The sequence below is a fragment of the Taeniopygia guttata genome, chromosome 1A (assembly GCF_048771995.1).
Source record: "Taeniopygia guttata chromosome 1A, bTaeGut7.mat, whole genome shotgun sequence".
Classification (NCBI taxonomy): Eukaryota; Metazoa; Chordata; class Aves; order Passeriformes; family Estrildidae; genus Taeniopygia; species Taeniopygia guttata.
The window spans coordinates 57,775,217-57,803,195 of NC_133025.1; the positions used below are offsets into that span (position 1 = coordinate 57,775,217).

The 27,979-nt window shown below is 46.4% G+C and overlaps 1 protein-coding gene across 4 annotated transcripts; it reads right to left on the bottom strand.

Annotated features, from left to right (window-relative positions):
* Positions 1-206: 206 nt before the first annotated feature.
* On the bottom strand, positions 207-27,976 carry LOC100222446 (uncharacterized). 4 transcript variants are annotated; one of them, XM_030263312.4, is made up of 19 exons: positions 27,875-27,976; positions 26,166-26,269; positions 25,669-25,783; positions 24,161-24,335; positions 23,395-23,506; positions 22,299-22,405; positions 21,380-21,506; positions 20,713-20,833; positions 20,364-20,449; positions 19,132-19,256; positions 17,905-17,964; positions 13,974-14,040; positions 12,735-12,829; positions 11,034-11,162; positions 9,468-9,582; positions 8,551-8,688; positions 7,728-7,894; positions 7,221-7,309; positions 207-4,255 (listed from the first exon to the last, which is right to left on the bottom strand). In XM_030263312.4, the coding sequence occupies exons 2-19, from the start codon at positions 26,248-26,250 to the stop codon at positions 4,060-4,062; spliced, it is 2,109 nt and encodes a 702-aa protein (XP_030119172.4). In that variant the 5' UTR covers positions 26,251-26,269; positions 27,875-27,976; the 3' UTR covers positions 207-4,059. The 4 variants fall into 4 exon arrangements, with proteins under 4 accessions (XP_030119172.4, XP_041569550.2, XP_072779642.1 ...); XM_030263314.4 differs by having other exon boundaries at positions 4,122-4,255; positions 7,221-7,376; XM_041713616.2 differs by lacking the exon at positions 27,875-27,976 and having other exon boundaries at positions 26,185-26,269.
* Between the last annotated feature and the right edge of the window lie 3 nt (positions 27,977-27,979).

Below are 27,979 nucleotides of genomic sequence, written 5' to 3' on the forward strand. Positions count from 1 at the left end.
AATTAAAAAGGCTTGTGAAATAGCCCTGTTTGCCTCACTGGGGAGCTCCAAGGGGGCTCTGCCAGCACAGGGCTCCATGACAACTCAGTGCATTTATTGTCTGCTCTCAGGAAAGTAGGAATCAAGCCTATATAATGTACAAAATCCAAAGGGGGTGTTAAAAAGCAGCAGCAAGAGAAGTACAATGAAAGAAACATTTACAACTGTGTCATTAAGGATTTAAAAAGAAACTTGGACAGGAAGTATTGGTCTCCAGCTGCAGGACAACCTCTTCAGCTTTAGTTTGAGCTGTGCTGCTCCAAGATGAGCTTGACTCTTCATCTAAGGGCTCTGTATGTTTTGGAGGAAGCCACCTGTAAGGAAAAGCCATAAGACCATCTGTGCTAGGTGTGACCATGGGTCTGTGTGTCCTACCATGGAGGCTGCCAGCAGAAGGTGACCAGAGGAGACTATGAACAGAGCACAAACACTGGGGATGCCCTATATTCTGTACACACACACACACTGTACTGTACACAAACATTAAACTTGCCTACTCTAGGGTTAGGGGTTTCCTGCACCAGAGCTGGGTCTCTGTTTAGCAGCCTTGGACGAGTTTCTGCTCCATGACCATGTGTACAAGGGTGTGGGCAACGTGCTGGGGCCAGAGGCCAATCTGGGGACAGTACAGATTTACCAAAGGGTGCTGGAGAATCAGGACACTGGTTAAACATTAAAAGCTGTGATCTCTGCTCCCTGACAGTTCCTGCCTAATTAAACAGCTCTCACACACCAGTGTGAGCAGCTCTGCAGGGCCCATGATGTGCAGGACTGCACTGGCTGACTCCCAAGCTGCTGGCTAAATCCCAAGCTCTGTACCCCTCCTTGGTTTTCCAGCTGTCGGTGTCCTGTGACAGCTCAGGAAACCTCTGAAATCCCAGGCCTCCCAGAAAGTTTTGGGAATATCCCATCCACCATGCAGTTGTTGATTTACCTGTAGCTACTGCTGTCAGGACAGACAGACAGCTTTGGGCAGTCAAGAGACTACACCCAGCCCTGCATGGGGCAGTCAGATTTGGCCTAGAGTGTTGCAACCAAGGGGGTGTGTTTGCACTTAGCTGCATGTGGAGATCCCTGCTGCCAGTTGCCAGGAGACTTAGAACTCACCTCTCTGCCTGGAGATAGATTTCAGGTTGCAGGTGCCAGCAGGCAGCTTGCAGGTGTAGAGTCCCAGGCAGCCACCACAGTCAGAGGGCTTCTGGCCTCTGGGACTGCAGACAGAAGGGAAGTGGCGGCTGCAATGCCCATGGCAGCCAGGACCAGCCCAGTCCCAACTGCACCGTCACTGCAGTAGCAGCACAAGCAGCTCACCAGGGTCTAGAGCAGCAGCTTCATTGCAGGGAGCTGGAGAAGCTGGGGCCTAAGGAAGTGCTTCCAGGGGCAGTTCATTACTGGTTTTGGCTGGAAACACTAAGCTGATCCCCACAGCCACAACACACCCCTGCAGTGCCTCTGCCCTTTTGCTGTGGTGGCACCCGCCCCAGCTGAGTGGCATCTGGCACGGCGTCACCCAGCACTTTGTGGTTAAGGCAAGGTCTACTTGTGTGCCACCAAAGCGTGGTTTGGGTTTGATAAAGGAGAAGTTGGTTATTTGTGGGATTCTGTGCTGAGCCCGTGGAGCAGATTTCCCATGGGCAGAGAAAGGCTGTGCCTCCTTCAAGGCAGTGCTGAAAGGAGCTGTGCCCATCAGGGCATCAGGGCATGGTGTCCCATGGCAGAGCTTGGAGAGCTTTGTTAGCACTGCACAGAGTGAACACTGCAGGGGCTGGGGCTGGAGCAGGGCTGTCCCTGCAGCTCTGAGGGCAGCACATGGGGACAATTGCAGCCAGACCTGCACCCTCACCCTGAGCTGCTCACAGCCATCAGCTCTGCTCGAAGCCTTGCCAGGTGCCAGCTGGGGCTCTGGGGATGTCACTGCCCCACTCCCTTCTCAGACCTGTGCTGTGTTGAGAGGCCATGTTGTGACTGGCACCTTTACATGCATCTTAAGAGGAATGGCCTTGAAAACACCTTTTCTACCTGGTGTTTGTAGGATCATGGCATGTTCAGCTTGTCCTGCTCCTGCTGTCCTGTCTGATCCTGACTGGTACCCCGCTCACCGTGCAACCCCCAGCGCAAACTCTGTCCCTCTCTGTGCCTACCGTGTTGCTGTTGAACTTCCTGTGGTCCTTCAGGCTCAGCCTCACCATCCTGCTGCGGGAGGGCTGCAGTGGGAGCCTCCAGGGCTTGCCAGGGGCAACCTGCTCCCCACTGCCCAGGAGAGCTTTGGCCATGGCCTTGCTGAGGGACCCTGAGCTGGGGTGTGCCTCTCTCATCACTTTCCATGCACTGGCCAGAGGGTGGCTCCTCTCTGAGCCCTGCCCAGGTAGCTTGTCCCCTCCATCTCCAAGTGGCCAAGGGGTTTCTGCAGGGAGCCCAGCCGCTGCCTGCCTCTCCAGGTTGCTGGCCTGGCTCTCCAGTGCCCCAGATGGTGCTGGGGCTGAGCAGAGCAGTACCAGGAGGAGCGTGGTGACTGCCAGTGCCTGGACATCCATCCTCAGGTCCTGCCTTTGCTCAGGGTCCTTCTGCCTGGACAAGGCTGTTGCAGCCAGTAGCAGAGGTGGAAGCTGCTTTTTTCCCTTGACTCTGGATCCAGCCAAAGTGATTCTTATAGTGCAGGGACATACCTTGGGGGCACAGCCCTCCTCCCCTGCCCTACTGCGTCCCACTTCCCAGCTTGTGAGCAAACCCAGCTGCTCATGTGAGACCCAATCCCCCTCCCTTGTGTTCCCAACCATCCCAGCACCCTTCTGCCACAGCCACCCTGTCCCTGCTCACATGGGTGTGTGCCATCTGAGCACAGAATCTTTCAGCTGAACCACAGTTGCAAACAAGGTTTCAGTAAAGGAAAGCCGATGGTAAATGTGTGTCTGATGGAAAGGCGTGGGCTCAGAGGGAAGGAGTTGCTAAGAGCCTGGTGGAAGTAGCCTCAGGTGGGAGAAAGGCACACAGTTAATGCCTCTATCAATTGCAGTAGGAGCTCACTGGTTAAACAGCAGAGCCCATCCAGGAGAGTGATGTTAGAGCTGTCCCGATCAAGCTTTGGTTGACCTCAGTGCTGTGTCGGACACCAGGGAGCTGCTCCTCAGCCAAGGGGTCTGACCATGGTCTCTGGATGAAACAGAGGGTGAGTCTGTACTCCAGGTTTACTATCAGTCAGTTTAGGAACCAGCTAGTGAGACCCAGCTCTACTAGAAATCAGTTTTAATGAGTTTCAGCGTTCACTGATCTGTTGGCACCCGCAGTTGCATCCTGTGCACATTACATGCTTAGAGAGAGAAGGTGACTTTTCCTCATGGCTTCCATGGGAGATGCCTTGGCTCCCTCTGATCTCTTTTGCTTCAGACTTGACACGCAGGACTTAAGAAGGAGGAAGGAAGCCCCAGGTTCAGAGGAAGGCATGTGGAACAAGGGGCTATCATCTGTTAAAGGCCACCAGCTGGTGCCTGGTCACTCTTCTTTACTTTGTCTTGGCTAGTTTCTCCAGGGGCATTGGGACTTCAGAGCAAGAAGGTGTGGTGTGTGCTGGCTGGCTTGGGAAGATGGATAAGATTATCCTACAGTGTCATGTTCCTGCCAGCTGCACCCTGCCGTCAGCTGTGATCCATGGGATAGGAAAGAGTAAGCAGCAAGAGCAGATGTTGCTGCTGGGCCCAGCTGAAGAGACATGGTCCTGAAGATCCAGGAGTCAATGACAGAGGAACTACTGTGATAATGGACAACAGTGACACAAGGTGGAGGAAGAGAAAATTCCCTCAATAGAAAATCTAGAAGGCCTGGAGGTCAGAAAACCAGGAGGTCTGAAATACTAGAAATCAGCTTTTCATTCCACAGAAGTTCCCTGGGTAGGGATTTCCTTTCTTGAGGGTTTACTCAGGACCAAAGCAGATAAATGTTCTCAAAGCTCAAAACACAGTCCAGTTCCTGAAAATAGGATGGCTGCAAGTGCAATGAGGTGATAGATGAGAAAGCCACAGTGTTCTATTCCATCTTCCATACCTTTGCCTCTGGCCAGCTCCTGCTCCTGACTTGCTCCTGGCTGACACTGGAAGTGCTGATTTCTGGGGAAATGGGCTCATAGGAACGAAGAGACAAGCTGGCAGCCAGCAGACCCATTCGGACACATGTACCTGTGTCATGTTTAGCAAGCATCCCTGCAAGGATTCCTGCCATTAAGCTGTGGAGGGAAAAAAAAGGTGGTTTGAACAAGGGGAGAAGAGCTTTGAACCCAGGAATGTGGCTGTTCATTTGTAAGAGCTTTCATTTGGACCCCAACCAGAACTTACAGCAGCAGAATATGTCACACAGGAAGGCTGAGGTTACAATGAATGGGTTTTGCTTTTTCTGTATCCATTTTAGAGTACCAAATATTGTAATTTTATTTGCATTTTTTATTCTTCTCATCTGAGAAATTGAGGTACTTCTTCTTGTACCGCGTTTTCTATTCTCTTCAGATTTCCAGGTGAGGCAGGGGAAAACAAAGGAGCCTAAGAAGGGAAGAATCTAATTTTCCCCAGCTCTGTAGTTATTTTGTCACTTATCTGCTCTTTGTTGGTGCCTCATTATGTCCTCATTATATTGGTGCCTTCTCTCCCCAAAGGGTTGGATAGGGTGAGAGATAAAGTTTCTGTATCTATGTGAGAGGGACAACAGGCACAGGTGGAAAAAGAAATCCAAAGCTGAAATTACACTGTAAAGTCAGATTTTTTTGAAATATTTGCTATGGTTTTTCATTTGAGATTTCCCAGTAAAAGTGATGTAAGTGCAATGTTTGGGACAGATTGGGAGCAACTACTCCATTCACAGCAACTACTGCAAAAATGTTCAGAAGCTAGGAGAGACAAAGGAGAAGGGAAAAGGAATGGAGAAGACAATCACATTTTAGAGGAAGAAGCAAGGACAGAAAAATGTGATGGCAGGGAGGATTAATAAGCACATCTATGGGGATGGTAAAAGGAACCCTTATTTTGCACTCCACCTAATTACATCAACATCTTTTTATCCATAACAAAGGCACTGAAGATTATGACTTCCACAAAGTGTTCAATCTCTCAACAGCTCCAGGAGTTGAGAGAAGATATTTGGGGGAGCATCCCCTAGCAATGCCATGTGTGGGCATGTGGTGTTAGGTTGTCATGGCAGCCAGGGGCAAGGAGCAGACAGACACTGCACATGTGCTCAGCTCATGGGCAGATCTCTGGAGCTGCAGAAGAGCCATAGGGTGGAGGGGAGGCATGAAGTGCCCTGGGTCACTGTTTCTGGATTGCATTGTCCCCTGACCAGTACTTCTAAAGTGTGAAGGTTCACAGGGGCTAAGCTGGGAAAGTGTTACATTTTAGATATTAGGAAAAAAATTCTTTACAATGAGAATGGTGAAACATGAACAGTTTGCCCAGAGAGGTGTTGGATGCCCCATTCCTGGTTGGATGGGACTCTGAGCAACCTGATCAACCTGCAGATGTCCCTGGTTATTGCAGAAGGGTTCAAACCAGATGACCACTAAAGGCCCCTTCCAACCCAAACCATTCTGTGTTTCTACAATAGTCCTTTGAAAGTGCCACCAAGCTGGGCTTGGGACACGTAGTGAGTATATATGCTGTGGAGATGGCTTGTATGGCATTGCAGTGTCCTAGAATTTCCAGTCTGTTTTGGCACTCTTACTTTCTAGAACAGGGATTTCCAGAGTTCAGGAGAGCAGTTGGGGTTATTAAGAAGAAAAGCCCTGGATGAAAATTCCCCCATGTGGCTTTGGGGACTCTGGGGAGAGAAATTTCCAGACCAATGTTACTTCAGGAATGGGAGCAGGAATAGCCCCCAAGCTTTCAGATAAGTTTGTAAGGAAAAACAAGCTTCTAGGTTCCCTAATGTAACTCAGTGGAGGTGGTTGGCAGTGGTGCATTTTATCTCACCTTTGATCTTCCCTTGAATTTTAAAATGGGAAAGGAACCCCTAAAAAAGACATTTCATTTAATTAACCTCTAGAAAAAAAACTTGTCCTGCAGTAAGCAGTGCTCGTGTTTCGAGCAGATGGTGCAGAGGGGAGGCTGTGTCCCTGGAGGGGCTGGCTGGGGTCACCTGCCTGAGGTAATGAGCAAAGCTGAGCTTTCCTTAGGTCAGGCTGACCCCATGACACTCCTCCAGCCCCCATTCCTCTGCTGTTATTACACCTATTGCTTCAAACAACCATTTGGTCTTCTTTGGAGAAGGCCAGCTTGCAGCTGAGTCAGCTCACCTCAGAGGTGATCTGGGACACAAACGGCATGTCCTGGTGCTAAGCGGGCTCACCAGCTTGGCAAGAAGTTATTGATTGATTTTAAGTAAAATATTGAGGACTCTCTATGTTTAAAAAAATCCAAAACCACAAAAACCTTCTCATTCTGGACACTGATCAGAGAAAAAAGTGTTGCCATGTTGAGTTATTGCTAGGTAAGAGTAGAAAGGGAAAAGGAAATATCTGTCACATAAGGACTTTTGGTCTAGCCCAAGACAATGAAAAGACAGAATCAATTATTGCAACATATGAAGAAAGAAGAAAAAAAACAACCTGACTGCTACATATGGTTTGTCAAGTTAACAAGGAGCATAATAAAATATTACTCTGACAGACTGAGAATTGATCACTGGGGCTAGGAATAATAGCTGTCATTTCCCACTTCTATGTATGGCATTGTGTGAACAGCTAGGCCAATTATACAGCAGACTCTTTTGAAGCAAGAGCTTCAAAATTGCCAGAGGCAAATGCAGAACCTGATGAAATGCTTTTACAGGGCCATTTTAGCTCTTGAGTGGCAGTTCCACTTCCATTGGAGAAGTGTGGAAGTAAGGCAGTTAGTAAGACAGCTTTGATGTAAGGTGGTTTACTTTGCTTTTAGCAGCTCAGCCCGGAGTAATTCAGAATTCTTAGATTGCCAGGAAAGGCTTGGATCCTGAAGAAAACCAAAACGAATAATGACAAGCCTGGCTTCCAAGATGCTTCAGGGTACGTTTTTAGCAAGCTTTGCAAGGAATCACTGTAACCAGCCCTGGTCTTATCCTTAGTGTCTCTCCCTCAAGCAGCAGTTGCTTTTCCAGTGGAATTTCAAACGAATCCGATTAAGGCCCTTTCACATGCACCAGGAGAGGACAAAGCAGCGAGAATATACCTGTCACCAGCTCCTGAGACGTTGACTATCTCCTCCCTGCTGATGGGGATGGCGGGGTAGTGGGCAGCACAGAGCCTGGCAGCAGCAGCCTGTGGGGGGAGGGAAGTTAGTGGGAATTGCCCAAGCTGGTAAGGCCTGATGCACCTGATGCCAGATCTGCAGGAATGGCAAAAAAAGAAAAGGCTAAAAAAAAGGCAATAATCTTTTTTTGCACTTTGATCATTTAAATGAAGCTTCCTGCAAATGAAGCTTGCACTCATGAATATTCACATAAGCACATTTAATTCCAGCTGACTCTAAACACTGCTGCTAGGAGCCAGCAGTACAGGGACAGACAACTTGATTTTCTTTCAGAGCTGTGTATTCCACCCCCTCAAACACATACATTTTCCAGCAGTGATGCCATGTTTCCCAGGACTGCTGCCATGACACCAGAAATAGCAACAGTGCCATATGGTCCAAGAAAGAAGCAATTGAGAGCTCAGAGTTAGTTTTCCATGCCCTTACCTGTTGGTGAGCTCCTGGATAAAGGGAGATGCTCCCGCCCAGGCTCTTGCCGCACAAGAGGACGCCGTGAGCGCCGAGGGTCACCACCACACAGTGCAGATGGGCCAGCAAAGGGCAGGCCAGGGCCACTGCAGCCTGGACAACATTCTCCAACCTGGACGGCAACTCTTCAGAGAGAGAGGAGGGAAAAATGTGCTCTAACTGTAAAGGTCCTCAACCAGCCTATCTGTGGGCTTACAGCCTATTTATGGGCACTTCTACTACTATTTATGGGCACTTCTGAAATGTAGTTGGTAAAATTTTTTTTCTTTATATTATGGGATACATGGAATTCTCCAGAGTTAGACTTCCACACTGTACTTCTATGCTGAGGAACCCAATTCTTAAGGGACTAAACATAGAGATCAAAAAGCTATCTTGAAGCATGGCTTCCTTGTTTCAATGCTGTTGGATTTCCATCTACATTTGGTGGGGTGTGTCATTTCTGCAAAGGGTGGCACTGCTGGAACAGGTGCCCTCTGAACACCATGATTCAGGGACATGTTGACAAACCAGACGTTACTCCTGTTTAGGTGATGAAGTGAGGCAAATGGGACCTCTGGTTTTGGGCAAGGAGCCGTCCCAGGCCTACTGTGACCTCTGATGGGTCATCAGTCCATACAGCCCAGAGAGAGATGGCAGTAAGGGGCAAGATACCATGAGCACTTATGAATCCCCACTATGTTATAACCCAATTTGCCTGTATTAGAGGCTGAAGCAGAAAATGCTCTTCTCCAGAAGAAGGTTATCTAAAAGTCTGACTGACCCTTTGAGTATTCAATACCTGCTGGCAGAGGGTTCCCGAGGGTCCGATTTATTGCTCTCAGCTCTTGCAGGTTGGGGGAAATGTACGTGAGTGCTTTCCAGCTGTCTGAGAGGAATGGCTTAGAGGCCTTGTTCTCGTCTGTTGGCTCATAGCACACTTCAAAACAACAATGCAATTGGTTAGTTAATTAATTAATTAGTGGTTTATCCCTGTGTCAGAGCAGGATGCAATGTAGAACACTTAGCATAATCTGCACAACTAGAGTTACACCTTTAAATTATGAGTCACTTAAATATTATTTCCCCCAAATTTGGGACAAGGTCTCCCAAGGTTTCCTTCTCAGTGTCCAGCAATGAGCCAGCTGCTTCTGGCTCTGGATGATATAACCAGACCCCAGTTTTGTTCCTCCAGTTAGCTGGTTTAGGAGCCTCTGCCAGGTTTTTACATCACTGTGTCCTTCTTTGGGATTTGATTTAAAAAGCAAGGTGTAACTCTAAAGGTTTAGGAAGCCTTGTGAAAAGTCTCCAGCATACCAGTGGAGGGGGGCACTTATTTTATGGGAATGGAAGAGAATTCCTCTCAAAAGATGCTTTAGTGCTTTTTCTGAGAAGCAAACTATATTGCTGTTCAGACTGGCAGAAGTGCTCGAATTGCCACTCGCATTGAGATTAAAAGGCTCAGAGAGCAGCATTCCCTGGCCTTCTGGCAGTGCTCAAGGGCTTTACCAACTATGCCTCAGGAAATGTGGTTCAGCTGCAGAAAGAAGAAAACTGCAGAGAAATCCAAAATGTTTTTCACATCTGAAGCAGAGTGACAGAGTACAGAAAGACGTGCTGAATAACCTGGCACGTCAGACAGTAAGTGGATATCTCCAGCAAGCAGCAGGGATGTGCCTGGACTGTCTTGGCACACATGCTGTGAGGGCAAGTTCTTACCTGCTAGCTGGTGCTCTCTAGCTAGTTGGCAGATGTACTGAATAGTGGAGAGAGGCACATTTCCATCAATGCAAACAAGTGGGGCCTGACACAGGTTCTCCTTGAACTGGAACACCTAGTTAAAATCCAGGACACACGGGAAAGACAGCCTGAGTCATTGCAGGAGGACAAAATAATTGCTACTCAGACTTCATGTAGGATTTTGACTTGTATTCCAGCCTTTAGGTGCAGGCATGAACCTAAAAGAGTGATTCTCTAAAGAAAATGGATCTTCCCATTTACCTCATCTCCTCCCCTTCTCCTTCCCCTGCTCCTGCCATTAGGAGCTGGACTCAACCGGGGTAGGGCCCCTCCAGCAGAGAAAGAAAATTGATGGTCCTCACTGGACCACTACAGGGAAATGGAATGCTGCTGTTGAATGCCACTCTAGGATTCCCTGGGCCATGCCTGGCTTGACTCCACCTTTGCTTGCTGTGCGTGCCATTTGGATGTACTCTCTGCACAGTGTCTCCTAAGACAGGCTGTTCATCAGTGTTTGACTCCTGGATCCCACAGGGATAGGCTACACCGGAGCAGTGGAGTAGAGAGCTGCTGTTCTCTCCTTTGTCTCACTGAGGTTGCACAGCCACTTGCTGGGATGCCAGGCCAGTGCTATGGGCACTCGAGCAGCATCTCCCCGTGTCTCTGCCAGCCCTGGTGGGAAGAGGGGCTGCCAAAATGCACTTTGCAGCACAAGACTGGTTCAGAATTTCCACTGATCACAGCTGCTTGTTAAAGCTCAGAAGAATTAATCCCTCATGAAATGGTTTTCTGTGCCAAGGCTTTGGGGAGGCAGGGTGGGGATGGAAGTGGGAGTAAAACCAGATTTTTCCCTAGGAAGACTCCACCTCATGGAGATGCCACTGGTGAGTAAATTGCACTGAACTTCCATGTTGCTGTCAGTCATGAAAGCAGAAGCTTGTGTTCTGTCAATAAAAGGCTGAGCAGGAAAGGAGGGTGAAGTGATAGGGCTTTCACTGAATCACTCTTTAATCACTGCTGCCATTATGCTTCCCTGAGGTTTTTGAATGTTTGGATGTGCTGAGCAACAGTTTCTGTTGATACAACTCAGCGTGTAGAAACAACAGGGATGGAAGGGAGGGGATGGAACAGGAAAATTTGCTTTAACCAGTGTTCTGTCCACTTTTTTTTTCTGCTTTTCCCTAAAGGAAGAAACATAGGTTAGGGTTATAATCAGGTTGATTTCTTGCTGGCTTTAAGATGCAAAATTATAAGTCAACTTGGACAAGTTAATGAAGAGGATTCTGGCCTACATATCATGGATGATGGTAGTGGTGATATTTATAAACAGAAACAGATAGAAACTCCATCTGGGACAGCAGTAATAGAGGGCTCTGGTGGCTTGTTATGCTTCTGTGCCAGTGGCCAGTGTCCAGGGTTAACCTCAGCATCTCCCATCCCTCTGCACACCCATTCCCTCCTGGTACAAACGTCACCAGTGGCCTTTTGTCACAGCCCACACTCTTTCTCACAAGAAAAAGCTCATAAATCTGAGGGAGTACATACATATTGCTCTGTTATCTGGTGGTGGATGTCCATGTCTCCCAAGCCAACGCTGAGCTCCCCAGCACTGGTGACCACGGCACAGTAAGTGGCTGTGCTCCTCCCCTCCAGCTGAAGGACACCGCTCATGTCCTGAAACAGAGAGGACAGTAACACACTGAGCACATTCCTCTTCCCTGCCACACTCAGCTCAATCTTTTTGTGCCCACCTGGTCTCCCGTGGGAGCTCACTGCTCTCCCTTGGGATAAGCAGCCTGTCAGGAGTATCTCAGTCTAGACAATGCTGGCACATGGCTATTTGTTAATATTTGCAATGCAACAAATGCTGCAGGTTCAAGCAATCCTTTAGTAAATGAGTGGCAGGTCTCTGCCATGCAGTTCCACAGGTTGTGTTTCCTGTAACAGAAGAGTGGTCTGCAGCCCTGCCTGCTCCAGTCACCCATTCCCAAGTTTGTGTGGGATGTAATTTCTTGATGGCACTCTGCAGACAGCAGTGACTTGTGTTGGCCACCTCACTGACTGCCCAGCCTGATTCTGAGCACACCCTGGAGCCATTTCTACAGCAGTGGAGCAGAGAGCTGTGGGGCATCCTTCCTTTGTGGCTCCTGGGAGCCATCTGCTTAGGGAACACAGGGCATATCTTGGAAAGACCGTGTGGATGGAGAAATGTACCTATCTCAGGAACTGACAGGGAAGCTGGAGTTTTTAGGGAAAGGTTTCTCTCCAGCACACTGGGAATGTATCTTGTTACAGGCAAGGATTGCTTGGTGCCTGGCCAGCAAGTCCTCCTCCCCTGGGAGACTGCTCACGTGGATGGCACAAACTGCTGTGTAGAGAAGACATTATAGGCCAGCCATGGTGAAGCCTTTACAACCCAAAATAGAGTTCATGTTCCCATTTCTTCATTTGCCAAGTCGCTCAGGTAGCCAGAACCAAGGCCCCATGGACTCTGTTTGGATCCCAGGATCATGAGGGCACTAATAATAGTCAGTGACCCTGACCAGCCTCACCTGGGGGCTGCACTCACACCCTGCCTTGCCTTCAGTCCTGCCTTTTCTCCATGGAGTTGCCTAATGGCCTAGGTTAGAGCTGCCCTCCTGGCTTCTTTTTTTTTTTTTTTTTTTTGCTGCCTGCTGGGGTGGTAATATTCTGCCTTGCTCTCCTGGGGAGCTCCTGCTGCTCCAGCTCCCTGACCTGTGGACAAGCTGCTGCTGAAGTCAAGTATTCCACTATGCACAGGTAAGTGGTGTATGCAGCTCTGGAGATGATCCTGTCCTTTGAGCTAGGGAGGTGTCCAACCTGCAATTTCAGTTTCACATTTTCTCTGTCTTGGGCTTTAACTAGACCAGGTTGGTTTTGGCAATGCTTTGTGTGTCCTTGAGTTCAAGGTTTGCATATTTCTCGCTATGCTTAGCCTTCACTAGAATTGTGCATGGTTCCTCCTGATTTACCTCTACCTCATCCAAGCACCACTTTCTGGAGCTGAATTCAGAGCTCATGGTTCAGACTCCAAAACACACCTAACCTGTGTTTTAGAGGGGGTTCGTTGCCTTCCAATTGTCTGTAGCTAAAGAAGCATTGAATTATTCCTACTCTTAGCCTGATGGAAGGTGGTTCTGATGTCTGCCAGGGTTGGGAAGAATTTTCCCTCTGTGTGATGTCATATTTTCCAAGATGCTGAGGTGCTACTTCTGTGACACGTACCATGTGGTGGCAGTAGTGCAGGACAGACTCTAAATGCTCATCCTTTCCCACGGCTGATAAAAGGAGAGGAGCTTGTCCAAGACGGCTCAAGCAGTCTAAAAAGCAAATGGAAACAAAAGCTGTTAACAAATCCACCAGAGTCCTGTGAGCACAGTGACAGCCGGTGCAGCATGGGTGTCTCTAGGAAAGCCCTCTTCTGAAAAACTTAATGCTCATCAGTCCTTGCCTAGAAGGATGTTCAAGATGAAATTGAGCTGTAGCTGCTGCAAATGACTGCTTAGGGCTGAGTGAGGTATCCTACAGAGAGCTGAACCAGCACCCTGAAATTTAGGATTATCTGGAACATCTGGGAGTGGAGGAAAAGAGAGGGAAGCAAATTCTGCTTTTTTCTGGCATTATCTCTTTTACCATCACAGGCATGTGGGTTTTCCCACGCTGTTTCTGAGCACAGCGTTTTCTGGTGCTGGCCCTCCCACACTGCTGTTCCCACCATGATATCTTACTAGAACCACTGAATCTGAATGTATTAATGGGAAACCCTTCCTCCTCTCCTTTCAAGTTATCACACATTGTACCTTTGTGGGTGGTGTGGGTATTTTGGGGGATTTTTTCCACTCAAGCTTCTTCATTAGTGATCTGAAGTGACAGTAGATATGTGTTAGGAGATTGGGAAATGTCTAAAAGCTGGAATAATCCTAAAATATTTCTGTAACTGTTAACTTCAGTACAAGAATATTGGTCTGCTGCTACTTGTGGTGGAGCCACAGGTACCGTGTGCTCCTTTCCCATGGACAGGACTGTAACCTTTCTTCTTCTACAGTAACTCCTGTACCCCAGTTCCTTTTGTCCATGGTATGAGGTTTATCCGTTTGGAACTGTGATTATTCCTTTCAACTTCTTCCTCTAAGCATACTTCTGTTGTGTCTATATCCTGGCATGAATTAAATATGAAGCTGCTCAGTAGTCATTGGAGATACTGACGCTTATTTACTTTGATTCAGGGTTACTGCACCATGTGCTAGTTAACATCATATTTGCAGACCTTCTTTTCCTGATCTCAACTCCCTCCACTCTTATTTCTTGGAAAGGGGTCTGCCTTTTCCAGGCAGTCTGCCCACTAGTATATTGCCTAATGTGTCCTAAATCTTGTCAACATTCACCCTCTCCTGCTCTTGAAGGAATACCAAAGGACAGATCACAGCTGGCATGCACCCACAGGCAAGCCCAAGCACCAGGCACCTGCCAAGTTCCTTCCAACACCGCCAAAGGTTCGTCTCACTCTTCCAGCATTTGTTTGCCCACCACCCTGGAAGAAAGAACAGTTAATTGGCAAAACTGGGAGGGCTGCTTGGCGTAGTTGCTACGTCTCCATTGTCATCTGAAGTTAATACTGCTGAAACATAGGTCAGCAATCAGAGGGAGCAGAGAGCATCCAGCGCACAGGCTGAGAGCAATACAAACTTCTAGAGCCATCTACTGACTTCTGTTTGATGACAAAGGCCTGCTTTCAAGGAGGGTTTGGTCTCCCTCAGGGAGGGAGACCCACTTGACCTTCTCATGAATTGCTAGTTTGGTCTTACTTGCTAAGACCTCCTAGAATGGCTAATGAGTGTTTCAGTCAGTGTGAGCAGCCCTCTGAATTCACCTGCCCACAACAACCTGGCACTCCAAAGCTGCGGAAGCTCTGCCTTCCAGGCCACTTAGCTCCCATCTTAAGCAGTTTGTGGGAGTTATTTATTTCCCTCTTTAAATGTAAAATTATATTTGTTATCTTTGCCTGTACTGCCTCTGTACTTTATTCATGGAAGGATCTGTTTCAGAGACTGAAGAGTTTTTCACTAACCCATTGCTTCCCAAACATCTCCCTCATTAAAAATACCCTTCTTTTCCACATGTTTGGCTACCAAATTCTTTTCTCTTGCCTCTGCCTTCCAGTCCGCTGCCCATCTGCCTTTCTGTCACAGACAAATTGTCAGAACACAGGCAGTCGCTCACCCATCCCATTCTAATTCTGACAGAAAAATTGCATCAATTAGTGGTCAGATCAAGTTGGGCTTCATCTGACTATCAAATGGTTTTAGAGCTCTTGTTTTACAAAATCCTGAAAACTATTTTCCATCTTTGAAGACAGCTTGCCACTGGCAGTCCTAATGCCTGTATGCAGAAGCTCCTGGCCCAGTCCCTCTGCCTAGGTACACAAGAACAGCCTGGAACATAAGATTTTCCTTGCTTGTAAATACCACTGTCTATTCTAACCAAGAACATGTCTTGTCATCTCACTGTAAGGAATATTCTGCTCCCAACAATCCCTGTGCTTGGGTATTCTCAACATTCATTCTGAAGCTCCCCAAGGATTCTTCTTCCCCTGCGTGAAGCTGCACATCTGTTCTTTGCACACGGGGCTTTCTCCTGCATCCAGCAATGTGAGAGGCTGCTCTCCCATCTAAATATGATCTTTTATTTCTCTCATCTGACCATCAGGCTCTGTTTTTAGCTCTTCCTCTCCCCATTTCTGTAGTCTGTAAGATCTGGTGCTAATTTTTGATACCTTGGCTTTTCTGTCTAGCAGCTCTCCAAGCCCTAAACTGTTCAGGCCACCTGAGCAGAACTGCCTCTACATAAGCAACCAACTGATGGCCTATGTTCATCTTTGCACTGCTTGTCACTCCTCATCAAATGCAAATGTCACTCCTTGTCAAATGCCCCTCCCTTGCCTTTTCTTGAGCTCCCTGGGAATTGCCACTGGTACTGTTGGGAATGAGGATATTTCCATCTGCAACTGTATCTTGTCGAGAGTTGCAGATTTCAAAAGCAAAGTGAGTCTAGCTATTTTAATTCTGAAGTTCATTCTCTGTAATATAGGCAGCAAAGGGGAAAAAAACTCAGAGCTTAGCACCCAAAAATGCAAAGCAAGGATGCTTTCTTAAGCAAGTCAAACAACATGGCTTTGAACACTGGCCCCAGTGTTCAGTCTTTAAAGAGGGTGCTAGCTGCCATCAGCAATAAGCACAAACTGTGGTTTATGTAATTCCATTATCTGTGTTTTAAAACTGACGCCTGCAGGAATGGTGAAAATACTCATTAGCCCCCTTTGCTGCCTGGCATGCTGATCCTCTCTTTTAGTTCCCCATATACCACAGAGGCAGAGCCTCTGGGTGTCTTTTTTATGCCAAGCCTTGCCCTAAGTGCAGATGTAGCAGCCTCCTGCTCAGGGATCCAGCTGTGGGTGACCTCTCCTGTCATAGAACCCCACAAAAAAAAAAAAAAAGAAGATGCTACATCTCTCTTTATAGTAGCAGGTGGGTACAGTGAGTGAGAAACCAGCAGCTGGCTTTTAAAGAAAAATAAATGAGTGGCTCTCTTCCCACCTTGCCAACTCGGTTGTAACTCTGAGTGGTATTCAAATATCTCTTCTTGGGTTTGTGTGGGGCTGGCCCAGATTAAAGAATTTAGTTGAAAATGGGCTTGCTAAAAGTGATCTGAAATGAGGCTGGGTTGATGCTTTCTGGCAAAGTATCAGAGAATTGAGACAGTCTCTGGAACCTTCTTGCATGTCTTAAAAGATTTGAATTCTTAATGTGAAAATGAGACTCTGCTCAACTTCTGGGTATCCTGAGAGGATGATAACCATAATAGTTTTTCCAGCAACTTTCTCTGAGCAAAATTGTTCATCCTCCTCAGTAGGTCAGATAGTTACTTATTAAGCATTTAGCTTCTGGGCAGCCTTGAAAGCCATGTGGGAATTATAACCAGGTCAGAATACAGCAGCTTTCCTGCTGAGACAGCACGAAGAGGGAGTGGTACCCACTGCTCTGCAACAAATCCAGCAGGCCTAAACGTGGGATCTGCTGGGTGTGGAGCCCTTTGAAAAAATATCTGTCTTTAAAAAGCCAAAACAGTGATATTGAGAGGGGCTTTTCCTCTGTGCCTAACCACAGTAGCTGTCAGCAGGAGCCTTCTGGCTGGCAGTTCCAAAATCATGACTTGGCACTTGGGTACCAGCCTCGATGCACCATGAGCTCCAGGGCTCACTCAAGGCAGAAGGGCAGCTAACACCTCACTTTTTTATGCAACATTAAAAGCCCCCTTTTCCCTTTGTCAGCTGTTCCCAGCAGGACCTACACTGGTCCTTGGCCCCCGCACCATGCTATAGGTAGTCCAGAAATCTGCACTCATGTCTGACATGCCAAGGAGTGCCTATCCTTCCTTGGACACAGCTCAGCTCCTTGTACTGATGGCTGAGTGTGGGCTGTGTATGGCATTGGTTACATCACAGCTGAAGCAGCTGAACTTCTGCTTTTGCAAGCTTTCATAACTGATGCCACAGCATATTTCACCCTTGACCATTATAACATTGTTTGGCCCCTACTATATTAAATAGCCAAATTCCTTACAGACAACTCACCCAGCACATTTTCCCTATCTGACTGAGAGGTCTTCATAGGCTGTCCCATCTGATGGCAGAAGCTTCCTGCCTTGGCTATCATCACAGAGTAATTTGAGACACCAAAGAATTTTTGAGCAAGTTTCCCCACCTCAATCTGCAGTACTTGGTAAAGCTTGACAAAAATTGTATAGGCCATGCAAATAGCTGTCATTTGCATGGGGAAGTCTCAGCTTTGGTCCACTTTAGTTTGTTTGCTTCTTGTTCAACCCAAATTGAGACAAAGGGAGTCTGGTAACATTTAAAGTTCTATTTTTAAAGCCATCTTTGGGGGTTTTTTTGTTTGTTTGTTTTTGGTTTTTTCCCCTTTTTTTGCTGTTTCTTTGTGCGTGTGTATGAGATTCAAATCCTTCATGAGTACTCTTCACAAAGACTCTTGCTCCTATTTGTGCTGCTTCCCATAGTTAAGACAGTCTCAGACAGCCAGAGATGGGTACCTGGGGGTTTCCCCACTGTGGGGAGGTTGTATGAATGTCACATTGCTTTGTCCCTCTCTTGAGTGTCATGGATGGTGATTTTCACCATGGGGACAGAGTAGGTTGGTATATATCACTCCATTATCCATCTAAACAACACACCAAGTGTGCAGCACTCCCAGGTGTGTGCATGCACACATGTAGATATCATACATGGATAACACCTTCCCCCCAATCCCTGTGGCTTGGTACTCCTGTAAAAGCAGCTGGAAATACATTGGTGCTGAGAAAACTGCTACATATACAGTACCAGGATCTCAGAGTTCTGTGCCTTGGCTATAAAGTCAACGTTGATACCGCCAATCACCACCTTTAAGAGGGAAGAAAGAGATAAAAAGTGGTTGGAAGTACTTCAGGAAAAAGTTTCCAAATCTTCTTTGCTTTACCTAGTCACTTTTCCCACCCTCTTGAAAGCTCACTTATTTACAGTGTAAGGGCCAGTGCTTATTTTGAACAGTTAGATGCAGTTTTGTACTATCCCAATCAAAAATAATCAAAATATCTTCTCTTTGTTGCTTTCTGAATTATGCTTGCTGACAGCCAGCCCCAGTGTGGCAGGTGGGATGTTGCAGTGGACACACAGGGATGTTGATGATTTCTCTGTGTGACATACCAGGCCTCAGAAACATTCAAGCACTGGTGTGTAAAAAAGCAAAGAAAATGGGAAAAAGTGGGCAGGAAAATGCAGTAATTTCTTGTAAGCTCCCAGGAGAAATTGCCATACCCAGTGACACAGGTCACTTCTTTTATTGTCCTACAAAGCCAGAATGAGCAGTTTAGCTCCAGAAACAGGAAGTTTCCAGATTCTTTAGGGACATACAGATGCTTTTTCTCATCAAATGCTGGGTTATTGCCTCTGGAGTCACTGCCCTCTTTTATGTTGACAAATCTTATTGCAAATGCATTTTAGAAAACTTTTCATGTCTCTAAAGACCACCTGAAATAGATTTCTTGCAAATTACATGGCACAGACAGAATCCAAGAGAGTGAGGAGAATTAGGGTTATAGTAGAACTTGTTTAGGATGTGCTGTAACTCTTGTGGTTTTGTCAATCATGAGCAGGAGGCCAACAGAAAGAGATATTTATGGCTCAGCAGCTCAAAATATCTCTCCCCACACTCTTCCAGGTCTATTCCTGTAGTCACAAGTTCCCTGGTACTAAGAGCTATAGAGATGAAGCTGTTCAAAAGGGCTCAGTAAAAGGTGAAAAGGTGATGAAAGTTTTAATAGCCTTTATGGTCTAAGACAATGAGATTAGGCCATTGTCAGTGTTATTCCTTGTAAATGTGGATAAGGGGAGGAGGAGAAGGCACTTATCTTTCAAGAATAACAAGGGAAACTAAAGGGAGAATGTCTGAGAGTGTGAAGGAGAATGATTGGTTCCTGGCTGAGTCATCTTTTACTTTTGGGAACAGATATAAATTTGTCTTGTGCTGTCAGCAGAGAGGCACCACATGGAGGCCAGCAGAGGACTCACTGGTTTTGGTGTGGTCATGTCCCTTCGCCCAGGCTGGCTCCCATTCCTTCTGGCTTTCTGTAGCTTGCTGAGGGCCACTGCAATGCAGCTGCCCACTCTGGCATTGTTCTGGATCAGTGCAAGGTCTGTTGAGCATTTCTTTGAGGAAAATTAAAAATTCCAGCGAGTCTGATCTGTTAGAAGCTTATGTAGGAACTGTTTAGAGGAAGAAAGTAGGAAATACATTCTGGGACTTGATAGATTTGATCCCCCATACCATAATCCTTTGGGAACAAGTATAGTGAGTTACAATGCTGCATGAAAACTCAGATTTTTCTTTCTTTTTTTTTTTTTTTTTTTTTTTTTTTTTTTTTTTTTTTTAATTCACCTTCCTCCCCCAGTGTCCACAGAGAGGAAGCCTGACTTTGATAGGAGGGGAATAGAGGGGAATAGAAGCAAAGATTTCTCAGAGAAAAAAAAAGGTGAAGTACTTAAATTACAGCAGAGACCCTAAAAACCTTAGAGGACCTTGGTCAGCTTTTCCAGAAAGAGATACCTACTGAGATTTTGCCAAGTCACTATAAGCAATATTTTTTAGCAAATTGCACCAGGAGCAGAGTATCAGAGTCTTTGAAAGCCCTACTTTGTGGCTGCATATAGCTCTTATATCCAAAAATACCTTTACCATTCTGCCCTGATTGGTCAGTCTCCTAGAGGGCTGGCAGCAGAGACTGGATGTGCATCTGGCTCTCCCAGATCCTACACTGGCATCCCAGCCAGTACTTCTTTCTCTTGGCTGTGCAGTAGGATTCCTGCTCACCCAGGGGTGTTTGTCCCCCAGGTCTCTCCTTCTCTGTACCCACGGGAAGGCTGGATAAGGCAGTGTGATGTACAGCACAGCTGGGAACAGGGACCTTCCAGTGTGCAACCCCAGCACAGACAACAGCATTGAGAGATTCCATCACAGAGCAGGCAAGATCCAGGGTCAGATGTGAGGGATTTCTTTGGGCTGTGGACCAGCTGCCATCTGTGCTGCCCTCAAGTTTTTAATGTAGAAGGGGATGAAGGCAGTAAGGATGTTCCTGAAAAATCAGGATGCAGGTGCTAAACGCTCATCTGTTTGCAGATACGGAAGTGTTTGCTCTTTGCTAGACTGTCAATAAAGTGATGGTGTTTCCTACCAAGCATTATCAGAAGAGATGGGAAATAGACTGGAATACTTTCTTTTTTCCCCCCATTTAGTAAGAGGATACTAGAGTCCAGCGATTTCCCATCAGTTAATTCTGTGAGCTTCTGTAACAAAAAGGGGGTCACTTCTTTGCCTCTGATTCCTTTGGACCTGCAAATATAAAGAAAACACCCACAGATGAGCTGAAACAGCATCAGAGGAGAAGCACTGTTGCCAGCAGATACTTTATCTCCATAACCACATATCATAACAAGTCCTGTAAACAAGCTTTGGGTTAGATAAAGGTACAGTTGAAAATAAGTGTGGGCTCACCCATGCCCAAGGTTAAGCTGTGCTACAGCTCCTGCAGCAGTGTCCCTGAATTTGTTTACTGCCTCAAGACCATGGGCTGAGCAAAGGCAAAGGCTTCTCACCTGGCTTGGCTGAGAGCTTGCTGGATGGCCTCTTCGATGGCCTGGCCCTCGGCAGCTCGCTCCTGGGGACAGGGCACTGCTATCAGCACCCCGCTGCTCAGGCCCAGCCCCAGAGCACTGTCTGGGAGAGGATGGGAATATTGTTAGTGGCACTCCTTGGAGAAGTCAGGTGCTGAAGTAAAAGGACAGAGGAGAGCGAGCATGAGGTGTAGGAAGCCTCAGAGCTCAAGCTCCAGTTCTTAGCTGACCCAAGATCAGGATCTTTTCCAGCTACCTAACCAATTCCCATCTGCCTATTTCTTTTGAGTCTGTCTGCACAGTAAAAGGCTCTTTTTTTCTTTTTTAAACTGATTCCCCTTCTAAAGGCCCAGAAGCTGTTTTTGTCTACATGTTATTACATGCTGCCTCCACTTCACCAGGTGGAATAATACATGAATGAGCATGCCAAGCTGGCTGCAGCTGGCTTGCAGTTTTACTTGCTGTAAAGGCTGGACCTCTCTGCTGCTGTATTTTCAAAGCACTTTTGATGCAGGAATGAGGGAGGTGGGATGGCACAGTTTTCCAGGGCAAATTCTTCTGTAGACTTAAAGAAAGTGCCTCGTCCAGGATAATTCTTGTGTCCCTCCTTTCCAGGACCTTACATGGGCCTTTGCCATCTGAAACACACCAATGAGTTTAGCTGCCTCCTCTTCATCCTGGACATGGTATGGTGCTTGGAAGCCACTCTGATGTGAGAAGAAGGCTGGGAACTCTCTTGATTCTCCAAAGGCAGCCACGCACACACCCTGAGTCTCCTGCAGCAGTGAAGGTGAGACAAGCAGGTGATTGGTGGAGGGAAACTAAAGAATGGGACTTTTTCCTCCTATCCAGAAAGAAGCTGCCTTTCTTCGGCACAGGTCGTGGTTATTTTTGTACAGCCCATTCTATTCTATCCTCTCACCAGGAGCCAGACATGGTAAGTGGCTAGATCAGATCTGGCTCACTGAGGCAGCGGAGGCATGTGCATCCTTTGTGTTAGCTTGGGGCTGATCCAAAGCCATGCAGCTGTCATTGGCACTGTCCTGAGTCCAAGATAACACCCTGGGATCTGAAGACATGTCATGAACTGACAGGATATAAACGAGTTCTGCTTGTGATTGAGAAATATCAATGTTGGCTGTCATCTAAAGTGCTAGCCCTGCCAGCATGCCAAACATTAAAAGGTGACTGCTGCAAATCATCTGATTCCCTTTTTGATTCTGGTTTTATTTTAGTGTTTGATGGATCTAGCTTTCCTGATCTGTCAGTTTCTGGGAGCATCATCCCCGAAAAGCAAATCTAATGCCAAAGAAGAAGGACATGGATAGCACTACCTTCGACCTCAGTTGGAGCAGCTGCTGGAACAGCCCCTTGTACATGGATGGGTTTATGTTAGGGAGCAGTCAAGTGTTTGTACAGCCCCAGTCTACAGAACTGTTAAGTATGGCTTCACATCCTCTCAGTAGCTATTCCTGAAAATCTTTGGCTTAGGACCCTTCCCAATGCCACTGGGCACTCTGTGCACAAAGAACCTTATCTGCTTTGACACCACAGCCCATGCTACCTACCAGATATTCCAGTGTCCTGCCAATATCGAGGATAGACTTGGCTCCTGCGGATACAACAGCCACCGGTGTTCGTCCGAGCTCTGTCAGGTCAGCACTCACATCCAGAGCTGCCAAGGGACAAGCAGCACTGAGTTGGTGATTGTATTGTAATCCAAGCTGATGAGCTCTGACCTCCTAAAAAGCCACATATACCCAGGATGCCACTGCCTGACTTTAAAACTGTTTAGATCCACAAGCAAATATTAAAGGTTTAGATCATGACTTTAGGTATTGAGATTGAAAGAGGTATTGACAAAAATAATTTACGTGGCTAAGGGCAGAGGTGCAGCCTTGTACTCTATCTCTTGGCTCTTTGATCACACTGATAAAGAGCATGCAAAAATTTGGTAGAAAAGAAAGAAAAAGGTGTTGTATGGCAAGGGTGAAGTTCAAGGTGATGCAATATCATTGAAGAAGATTTTGAGTTTGCCACTGACAATGCTTGCAAAAAAAAGAAAGTACCACAGGAGCTGATCTCAGGAGACTCCCTGGTCTGGAATTTATATCACATCTGAAAGGGATGGCATACAACAGGGCACTGCACTTGGCACTGCACTACACTGTGCTGGAAATATATACAGCTGAGAAGAGAGAATGCACTTAAAAGCCACAAACTGTACAGCCAAGACTGGGCCATCTTCCAGAGAGGAGTACACACCTCTAACACAGAACACACTCTTTTGTGGCAAGGCTCTTCTCCTCAGCCGAGAGAGCTGATAACAGCACTGTGCTTGGCAGCCAGTATTAGGTTATGCAGCTGTTACAAACAGGCAGAGGTGCAGTCAGCTCCTGTTGCACCAAACAATATCAATATAATCCCGTGTAAGCAAAGGATAAAGAGAAACTTCTGCTGCCTTAACAACTGTCCAGGGCTCAAGAGGAATATTTGGAAGCTTCTGGAAAGGGGACATCAGGGAGAAAGCTTGATCAAGAAGAATGTTAACTTTATTCTTCTGAACAGATAGTTACTGTAGGACAGGCTGGGAAAAAGGAAAAAGCAGGAATTGAATGAAACTGTAGCAACAGAGTGAAAAGTAGAATGCATTGATGTTCTTACTGTTCTCCCCATCCCGATGGACACCTCCTATGCCACCTGTCACAAACACAGGAATTCCTGCTTTGTGTGCTGCGATCATTGTTCCAGACACGGTAGTGCCACCGGACAAGCCCTGTTGGGGAACAGCCAGTCACAGTCAGCACTCAGGGTAACATGGAGAAGCAGCTACAGCTGTGGTCTGCCACACAGCAGTGTGAGCAGCTGAGCAGGGAAATTCTAACACAAATACTCTTTTAGCCAAAAAGGCAGAGGAATTCACTTAGGAGCTGGACCCACTAGTCCCTGTGGGTCCCTTCCAACTCAGAATATTCTGTGATTCTGTGAATCACCTGTCATCCCTGCTATATAAGCTGCTCTTGACCTGATAGCAGAGACCTTTGTTGTCCAGGGTGTTCCACAGGCAGCTAGTGGCACATTTATCCATCACATTGAGACTGGGATGGCCTAAGTGTCACATAGAGAATGTGACATGAGAGAATGTCCTATCATGCCAATCTGAATATTCTTAGCCAAGCGCCTATGGCTTGCCAGCACAACCAGAATGACTTTTCAGAAGCCCTCTTTCATGTATGTCATTCCCTTACTCTGATGTATTTTGAGTCTAGTTAGGGCTACTTTTGCACTTACCAATAAGATACAACTTTCCATTATATTTTTGAGAGGTTTAAAAGCCAAATGTCCTGAAGCTGGAGAGCACTATTCTGTTGCTAGAAAGGCAGCTATACTTTAGTAGGAAAGACCACACTAGAAAGTTTGCACACCATACCTGGCTGAGGACAAAAGGAAAATCTCTGCGAGACACTTTAACTGTATTTTTACTGCTTGCCAAGAATTCAAGTTCCTCATCTGTGAGTCCCACGTGGATTTGGCCCCTTAAAATACCTACAGTGGCTGGCACTGCTCCATTTGTTCTCACAATTTCTTCCACCTCTCTGGCCATGCTGAAGTAAGACAAACACAACCAGAATCACAAAATTATGGATGGAAACAATCAGGAAAGAAAACTGTCATGTTTGATGGGCATCATTCACAGTTCTACAGTTCTTGTGATTTCAGCTACATCCTGTTCTTGTATCTGCCTCATGGCAGAAATCTTTGCCCTTGAACTTGCAGAAGCGAAGAGATCCCATTTTCAAGGATGGCAATGTCCAAGCTCTGTGCTTCATTTTTAAGAAAAAACATTTGGTTTACAAACAAATCTGGTGGTGCAATATTCAACTGAAAATAGGGATCTTCTCAAAATAGGACTTTTCTGTATCTTTTGCCTGCTATTTCTCTGACATAATAGACCTTCACAGAAACCCCAGGTAGTTCAAGTCCTGCTTAAATCAACAGGATATATTTTTCAAAATACAGTCAGTGAGATATAGAGTAACAACAGTGCCAAAAAATCTGCTGCCTTAGGGTAATCCAGGGCTGCAGACTAAGCCAAAGTTTAGCAGATTTTGTACTTGATCATTCACACACTATCTTTTTTAGGACCAGCTTCTTCTTCCTTTCTGAGCTATCTGGACATATGCTTGGCAATCTTTAACTACTGAAACTACCTCTTCCCAAAAATCAAGTTTTAGAGCTTCATTTTAAGAGAGAATGTCAGGCAGAATAATGGCCAGGTAAAAAGCAAGATGGAAAATCAATACCAAAACCTTTTTGTGCTTTCTGGTAGCAAGGATGGAGGGGAGAGTGCAATGATTTCTGGCACTGCAACTCAATGAAACACAAGTCTACTGAAAATTGATAAATAAAGAGTAGAGGTCAGGGGTTCCATGCAGGGTACAGAAGACAGTGAGAAGGAACCATGAGCTCTCACAGTAGCTGCTATGAGTGGGCTAAGGAACAGATTTCATTACTGTATTTCAATCCTTTTTGCATTACAAAAGATACAGGAAAAGAAACTGTAGAGTGTTCAGTGTCTGTACAAATGATGCAGCTGAAAAGGCTGATAGCTCTTTTTTAGAGCAAGTGGTGATATTATCTGCTGCTCTATTTTAAACGAAGCTAGAAATTTAAGGTGCTGGATAAGGAGATAACTAAGCTCGAAGCTAGAAATTTAAGGTGTTGGATAAGAAGATAACTAAGCTCTCCGTATTTGTCCTTAAAAGTCCAAATACAATTGTTTTACACTTGAGCTCACAGCCTGAATGCCTAACAACCTGACATTTCCATTTGCTCTTGCAACAGCTCTGACTTGACCAAGAATATTGATAGCAATCCAGTAAGTTATGTGCTCCATTCTTACAACTTCCCTGAATGAGGAACATTAAAATCCACCACCTCAAGTTGAGAGGATAGGCCATGCCATGTGTAATGATGGTGCTTTCCAAGGCTACCACGGGTCTCCCCTCCACCAGAGCTTCCTGTACAGATGGGTGAATCCTGACATAACCACCTGGAGATAAACACAGAAGAGTGAGTTATTTGTGTGGATATTTGCAGTAACTACTGAGCTGTTTTATAAAAAGCAAATTGTCGTCATCACAACAAATTTATCCCCCTCTTCAGCTGTTCTTTGGGGGGAATTTACAAATAACTTTTAGAAGACTGGAGCTGTGTTTTATGTAAGTGAAATGTGTGCAAAATATCTCTACTGTTAATATGAATTATAATCTTCATCACCATCACTGAATGATCCTCTGCCACCATTTTTGCAGTTGTATGGTTACTGTTATTCCACTTGAACGTTACTGTGAACAAACTGAGCCCTGCAACAACACCTAAAGATGGAAATATGTTTTATAAGAGTGGGAGCACCAAGGAACTGCACTACTCACCATGCAGAAGTCTTCTCACCTGGGTGGCCCCACGTGCCATGGAGGACACATGTCTTCCCATGCTGAAGGTTATCTTCCTAATCATCTTGTGTGTATGAATGGTCCTGAGATAACAGAGGTCAGGTGAAAAGGAAAGCTATAATTTAGCAATGATGTGACCCTATGAAGCTAAACTTTGGAAGGTAGACAGCCCTTGCCTAAGAGATTGCCTGGAATCTCCTGGTGTTTTGGGCATGAGCCAGGGTGACAAAACAAAATGTTAAGCTGCAGAAATGGAGTTGGAAGGATCACCTGACCCATTGTCAATGCTGGGCTGAAATCGTGGTGGAGCAGAGGAAAGAGTAACAAACTAGGGAGAATTCTGAAGCAGAAAACCTTTTACATTCCAAAGTGACCTGCTCATGATAGATGTAAGGCCCAGCCACTGCCACCTCCAACATGAAAGGTCACAAGGAGGTATCTACAAGGCAGACTAGTACTATAGGGATAGGAACCTGTTTTTTGCCGGTGTCTAGGAGAAAAGAAACAGCTCAAAAAGGAGCTGAGAACTGACAAACTAGACTGGAACAGCAAGGAGGAGAGAGCAGCTTTCCCTAGAGCTTTATGCAGGCTCATGTTACATCATCCTTTTTAGCACTGTGCCTTGGAAGCAGAGAGGCAATTCAGCCCCAGCAACAAACTCCAGAACTCCTCTTGTCTCTTAGCAACTCCTTTTCACTCTAATTAAATTCATTCCCAAACAGAGAAAGAGGGGGAGAGAGCTATAAATGTTAAGAGAGTGGTCTGGTCTGGGCCTCAGGGCAGTTTCACTCAATGCCTGGCTGCTTCACATACTTTCCTTGGGCTTTTGGCCATGTCCCTCCAGTCTCCCTGCTCCTCACCCCTTCACTAGGAGGAAAGAATCCTCTTCCTCAGTTCTTTGTGCCTATTGTTAATGCAGATGGCAAATTAATTAAAAAACAGTACTGTGTTCACATTACAGTTGGCAGAACATGTCTCTGCTCTCAGTACGGTGTGTGGCACTTCAGCTATACAGAAAATTCTTATACCCAGGGAGAGTGTATTTGCCCAAATCTAAAGACTTCAACTATACAGGACAGCTTGGGCTGTGCTATTTAAGAAATGTGGGACTGGATCAACTAGACACAATACACACCTGACTGAAACACTAAGATTTTCCACCTTCCAAATCCTTTTTGTGCTAAGCTCAGCAGCTTGAGCTGTTCATGGGTTCATGCAAATGTTCTGGTGTGGCTGTGTGTGTGCCTACACACCCCTCACTCTCTGGGACAAAGTCAGCTTCAGAATAAATTCATGAAGTCAACAGGGTTATGCCAGGCATCGGTTGAGCTGCTTGAGTTGTGCTCTGAATTTTAACAACTCCCCAAACTCAGAAGCACAACACCAAGGAGCACCCAAGCTGTGCTGGCCAGTGGATAAAAACCAGCTGGTGACCACCTGAAACTCAACAGGGCTGAGCTGATATTCACGGGAAGCTTGGCCAACATCCAGCTTGAGCTGGCTCAAAGATTTTTGAAGCTTGGCAAGTTTTGCTGCAAGACCCATACAACCTTTTGCCTTGTAACCAAACTTTGCACATTCCTAGTGCACGTTTCAGGCAGCTGGAGAATGGACCTGCTCTCCTCCCGCCTCCCTGTGACCCACGCTGCATATCCGAGCTCATGGAGCAATGGCCTGGTGTCTCTTACCTTGGGTGTCTGTCTCATGGAGGGAGGCTGGGTGGTACTGGAGCGGTGCCTGGGCAGCCCTGGGAGGAGGCAGAGGAGGGGGTGTGCTGGCCAGAACTCCTAGCC